Source organism: Somniosus microcephalus, chromosome 8 (genome assembly GCF_052327205.1).
Source record: "Somniosus microcephalus isolate GS21.2 chromosome 8, FLI_Smic_1.0, whole genome shotgun sequence".
NCBI classification, from domain to species: domain Eukaryota; kingdom Metazoa; phylum Chordata; class Chondrichthyes; order Squaliformes; family Somniosidae; genus Somniosus; species Somniosus microcephalus.
Window position 1 is genome coordinate 132,547,239 of NC_140994.1, and position 6,000 is coordinate 132,553,238.

Sequence of the window (6,000 nt, forward strand, 5' to 3'; positions counted from 1 at the left end):
TGAATGAAGTATAGGCCTCAGGCTTGAGTGCCGCTTTATATGGAGAGATAGCACACACTGCACTTCCAAACTATGGGCGCAGAGCATTGCGTTATGGACCCTACAGAAACAGGGAGGAGTCTGTTGAGATCAAACCAAGAAAATGCATGTCATGAATCTAAATTCAGGCCCTTTGTACTAATGAGGTGCTGTGCAGGAGCCTCACTGTCCCCCACAGTGTCTACCTCACATTACCAGTCCTACACACCAGCTCATTTAGATTACATATGAAGGGGTGTTTCTCCATTGTCTCAATTCAATCCCTAGTGGACCTGAGCCCAATGGGTACAAAACTGCCTTAAATTTGGCACAAATTGGCATGAAATGAACCTGTGACGCTCCTGGTCTCTGTACAGTGTAGGAGTATAAACCAATTTCACTCAGAGAGGCATCAGGTTGGTTGGTGCGAGAGATGGAAAAATATCATACTGATGCTGTTAGCGGTGCTTTTTTGAAGTCCGGGCAGAGTGCAAGGAGCTGTATTTGACTTAGTGATAGCACTTTCTCCTCTGAGTCAGAGGGTCATAGGTTCAGGCCCCGTCTGCCCTCTCAGGTGAATGTAAAAGAACCCATGGCACTATTCAAAGAAGAGCAGGAAAGTTGTCCTCAGTGTCCTGGCTAACATTTATCCATCAGCCAACACTACTTTAATTGGTTATTTATCTCAGTGCTATTTCTGGGACCTTGCTGTGCACAAATTTGTTTACACGTTTCCTACATTACAAGAGTGACCACACTTCAAAAATATTTCACTGGCTGCAAAGTACTTTGGGATGTCCTGAGGTTGTGGAAGGCACTATATAAATGCAAGCTCCTGATTTCTCTCTTTCTTGTTTGGGAGTGTTGAATGCTGACACTCACTCCCCCCAAAATAGAATAATGTGTCCTATTTCCCAGCACTAACATCCGTCACCTCAATGAGTACAAAACTCATACAAAAAGTACTAACTTTCTTTAGTTTCATTTTCTGAGCTGTTGCCTTGAGTTACTGTCTGTCTCTATTATAAATGTCTCTGCAATGAGATACCGAGGATGAAAACTGATATATGTTACTTCATTTCACTTCCTGCTTTTGGTCCTTACTACCCTTGTCGCACCTCATCGTCCCCGCACCCCCCAACCCCTTCCCTGTTTTGTATTTTTGCTGAAATTCCTACTTTGATGTTTCAGATCCTGAGTGCACTGAGGCATGCCAGAAAAGGAACTACTCTGAACACCGTAGCACATCGGCGGTCAAGATGAAATCAAACCTTTTATCACCCAGGCACCTTGTCACAATTGGCATACAAAGTAAAGAAGCTTGACACTGGGTAAGGAGTAAAATCCAAATTCAAAAAAGACAGAGCGTTAATGGGTAGTTATGTTGCAGAGTGTGAACAAGACGCTATCAAAAGACACAAACTCCTTATAGTTCAACCAATAAACACTATCGAGGAATAGTTTCTCTGTATTCTACTTACATTGAATTACATAGAAATTACAACATGGAAACAGGCCATTTGGCCCAATCACTCCATGTTGGTGTTTATCCTCCACATTAGCAGTAGTTCTAATCCCATGTGCCCGCCCTGTTTTCCTTTATCCCCTTTCCAATCCACCTATCTAACCTATTCTCAAATGTTGACCTGGTCCCTGCTTCAATCACTTAATCCGGCAGTGCATTCCGCAGCTTCACAACCCTCTGTATAAATAAAGTTTCTTCTGCTTTCTGTCCTAAATCGCTTACATTTAATCTTGCATCTATTATAATAAAACACAAAATCTGGGTTGATACTCTGGTGCAGCATCGAGGGAGTGTCTTTCGAATGAAACATTAAACCAAAGCCACGTCTGCCACTTCAGGTGAATGTAAAAGATGCCATGGCACAAATTGAAGAGCAGAGAGTTGTACTGGTGTCCTTGGCAACATTCATCCCTCAACCAACATCACCAAAAACAGATTATTTGGTCATTTATCTTGGTATTGTTTGTGGGATCTTGCTGTGTGCCAATTGGCCACTGTAACAGTCTGCACTTCAAAGTAAGTCACTCTGTGAATTGCTTTTAGACTTTTTGAAGAGATATAAGATGCTGTAGAAATTAAAAATCTTTCTTTCAATAATCCTGTCAGGAATTACGTACGGAACCCACGTAAATTGTGTTGGACAGCACCTGATACCTCTCAAATCATTGTGAGGTTTCAGTGTGAATGATAATTCCCATGTTCCTTGAGGCAGAGACCTAAAAATACCCAACTAAACCCAGCCAGCACATCGGGTCCCATGATTGTCGGGCTCAGACATGCCAGCAGCCATCACCCCTGTACTAGTTGACCTACATTGGCTCCCAGTCCAGCAACACCTCAAATTTAAAATTCTCATCTGCGTGTTGAAATCCCTCCATGGCCTCGCCCCTCCCTATCTCTGTAACCTCCGCCAGCCCTACAGCTCTCCGCGATCTCTGTGCTCCTCCAATTCTGGTCTCTTATGCATCCCTCACTTGCTTTGCCCCCCCCATTGGCGGTCGTGCCTTCAGCTGCCATGGCCCTAAGCTCAGGAATTCTCTTCCTGAGCTTAGGGCCTACAATTTTACTACATTACAACTTTCCAACATTACAACAGTGACTGCACTTCAAAATAGTACTTCATTGGCTGTAAAGCGCTTTGGGATGTCCGGTGCTCATGAAAATCACTATATAAATACAAGTCTTTTCTTTCTTTCCTAAACCTCTCCATCTCTCTACTTCTCGTTCCTCCTTTTAGATGTTCCTTAAAACCTACATCTTTGACTAAGTGTTTGGTCACCTGCCCTAATATCTCATTACGTGGCTTGGTGTCAAACTTTGTCTGATTACACTCCTGTGAAGCATTTGTCTATGTTAAAGGTGCTATATAAATGCAAGTTGTTGTTGTTGTTATTGATATTTTGACTGGAAGTAAAGTGCTGAACCGCCTTTGACCACCAGCCCGAGGATCTTCTTTCCAATACGATTTCCACTTAAGGCAGAAGCTCATGCAAGATGGATACAGATGAGGAAGGCCATTCAGTAAGTTGTTTTCAATGAACAGTACTGGGCAAGGTTACACCAAGGATTGCAACCAGATAGGGCCCTGTTATAGAAACATAGAAACATAGAAGATAGGAGCAGGAGTAGGCCATTCGGCCCTTCGAGCCTGCTCCGCCATTCAACGAGATCATGGCTGATCATCCAAACCCTAGCACCCGGTCCCTACACCGACAGCCATCCCACCCAAGCCCTATCCCAGTAACCCCGTAACCCCACGTATTTAATCCCCCCTAACACTAAGGGCCAATTTTTATCATGGCCAATCAACCTAACCCGCACATCTTTGGACTGTGGGAGGAAACCGGAGCACCCGGAGAAAACCCACGCAAACACAGGGAGAATGTGCAAACTCCACACAGACAGTCACCCGAGGCCCGATTTGAACCCAGGTCCCTGGCACTGTGAGGCAAGAGTGCTAACCACTACGCCACCGTGCTGCCCTTATACTGGGAGTCAGCACTCACTGCCTGCATCACGCCCAAGTGACGTTACAAGTATAATCTCATCCTAAATGGTACCGTTTTTACGTCATATCTAAAAAGATTTTATCGGTACGGTTTGTTATCAGGATAAAATGTTTCCGATGCAGTGGCGGCTGATGACCATTTTGACAGGTGAGGCATGCATAACCAAGCCCGCTCAATAACTGTGGCAACGAGTAGATGCCACAGTCCAGGACGCAAGCCGGTGATTTGCCATTTTCAGGGAATTTTCTTGATAAAGCAACAAATAAAATGATCAGACTCCACCGGGGAGATATCTGACCAGTATAAGGCAGAATCTATTTCTGGAGGCTACATCAATGACTTCCTTTAAGAAGCTGCTGTTGTTCACATCCTTCAGTAGCAACCGTTTCCCACCCACCCCTGCTACAATGTTGAGCTTCTAAGTGCAGGCAGGAATACCGTTGGCCAATCATGAGCAAATTCATGGGGGTCAATGGTAGATCAAGCCCATTGGACACGAAGCCCACCCACCTATCAACCAGCCAATTTGACACCAGTGACCCCACCCCCTCACGAGGTCTCAGCTCTCTTGGTCCTATTATTTTAAATCGAGCTTGAGGGTAATAAAATGACTCCTTGGCCCATCAATTCTCCCCAAACCACAGTAACCACACATCAAACTGGCACTCACCAGAGCTTCTGAAACTGTATCGACCTTTAAAGAATCCTAAACGTCTTAAACTAAACATGTTAATCTCAGCACACACCAACATGATCACTGAGGAGGGCTCTTCAGAATCCCAAACTACTCCTTCCTCCTTTTCCCTCACACAATTCACAGGAAGTGACACTCTATAGTTCCCAAACACATTGTGTTCAGTTAGTCTCACTTTTCATTAACTGTTTCACCAGCATTAACACGCTGTTGTGGTGTCTTTCTGTTGCAAGTGCCTGCCTGCCAGTATAACAGAGTCCCATCAGGCCATTCCCATCTTGCACAGGTCACTGGCGAGGCTGCATTTGGAACACTGTCTTAATTTTAGCGCTCCCTGTGGGGAGTCACGCTCAAATTGGTGAGAGTGCTGCAACACCGATTCTCCGCCCCATGTTCTCTATGTCTGTAAAACTTGAGCTCATCCAAAAATCTGCTGCCCATATCCTAACTCGCACCAAATCCTGTTCACCAATCATCCATGTGCTTGCTGACCTACATTGGCTCCCGGTCCGGCAACGCCTCGATTTAAAAATTCTCATCCTTGTGTTCAAATCCCTACATGACCTCTCACCTCTCCCTATCTCTGTAACTTCCTCCAGCCCTAAAGCTGTGTCAGCTGTGGGTAGCACACTCACCTCTAAGTCAGGAGATTGTGGGTTCAAGTCCCACTCCAGGGACTTGAGCACATAAATCTAGGCTGACACTCCCAGTGCAATGCTGAGGGAGTGCTGCACTGTCGGAGAGTGCCGTCTTTCAGATGAGGTGTCTGCTCTCTCAGGAGGACATAAAAGATCCCAAGACAATATTTCAAAGATGAGCAGAGGAATTATCCCCAGTGTCCTTGCCAATATTTATCCCTCAATCAACAGAACAAAAAACAGATTATCTGGTCATTATCACATTGCTGTTTGTGGGAGCTTGCTGTGCACAAATTGGCTGCCGTATTTCCCACATTACAATAGTGACTACACTCCAAAAGTATTTCATTGGCTGTAAAGCGCTTTGAGACGTCCGGTGGTCATGAAAGGCGCTATATAAATGTAAGTCTTTCTTTTTTTTTTACAACCCTCTGAGATCTCTGCGCCCCTTCAATTCTGGTCTCTTGAGCATCCCCGATTTTAATCGTGCCACCATTGGCAGCTGTATCTTCAGCTGCCGAGGCCCTGGAACTCCTTCCCTAAGCCTCTCTGCCTCTCTACCCTTCCCTCCTCCTTTGAGGCTCTCCTTAAAGCCTACCTCTTTGACCAACCTTTTGTTTACTTGTCCTAATATCTCTTTATGTGGCTCGGTGTCAAATTTTATCGGATAACGCTCCTGTGAAGCACCTTTGGATGTTTTTACTACGTTAAAGATGCTACATAAATGCAATTTGTTGTTGTTGTTGGCTCCACCTCGGCAGCACAGAACCGGCATGCAGTTTTGGACACCGTCTCTTGTAAAAATTAAGCAACGTGTCGAATAGGGTAGTGAAGGAAAAAAACTCTGGAATCATTCAAGGATCGCAGGGCAATCGATTCAATCCCTCCAGCTGAGAGTTTGAAATTGTCAGGAGGAGAGGCCCCACTGCTGACACTGCTGCACTAGTGGCCTCTACCAGCCATTTTACACCAACCCATGCAAGGGCTCCCTCACACAGGCGGGGAACACTGCCAGGAATCTGCATGAAATATGCAAATTAATCAGATCTAGGTCAATCGGGCAGGCGAATAAACCCAACCTGTGACAGCGAAGCTGCTGTTGGGGAGAATCTAGGC

The 6,000-nt window shown here is 45.2% G+C and overlaps 1 protein-coding gene across 1 annotated transcript in view; it reads right to left on the reverse strand.

Moving 5' to 3' along the window:
* Positions 1 to 4,304, reverse strand: part of LOC147113800 (regulator of G protein signaling 14-like) — a 96,097-nt gene extending 91,793 nt beyond the window's left edge. Inside the window, exon 1 of the mRNA XM_085995129.1 lies at positions 4,223 to 4,304. Within this exon, the coding sequence (XP_085851255.1) occupies positions 4,223 to 4,304 (82 nt within the window). The remainder of the gene's footprint in view (positions 1 to 4,222) is intronic.
* Between the last annotated feature and the right edge of the window lie 1,696 nt (positions 4,305 to 6,000).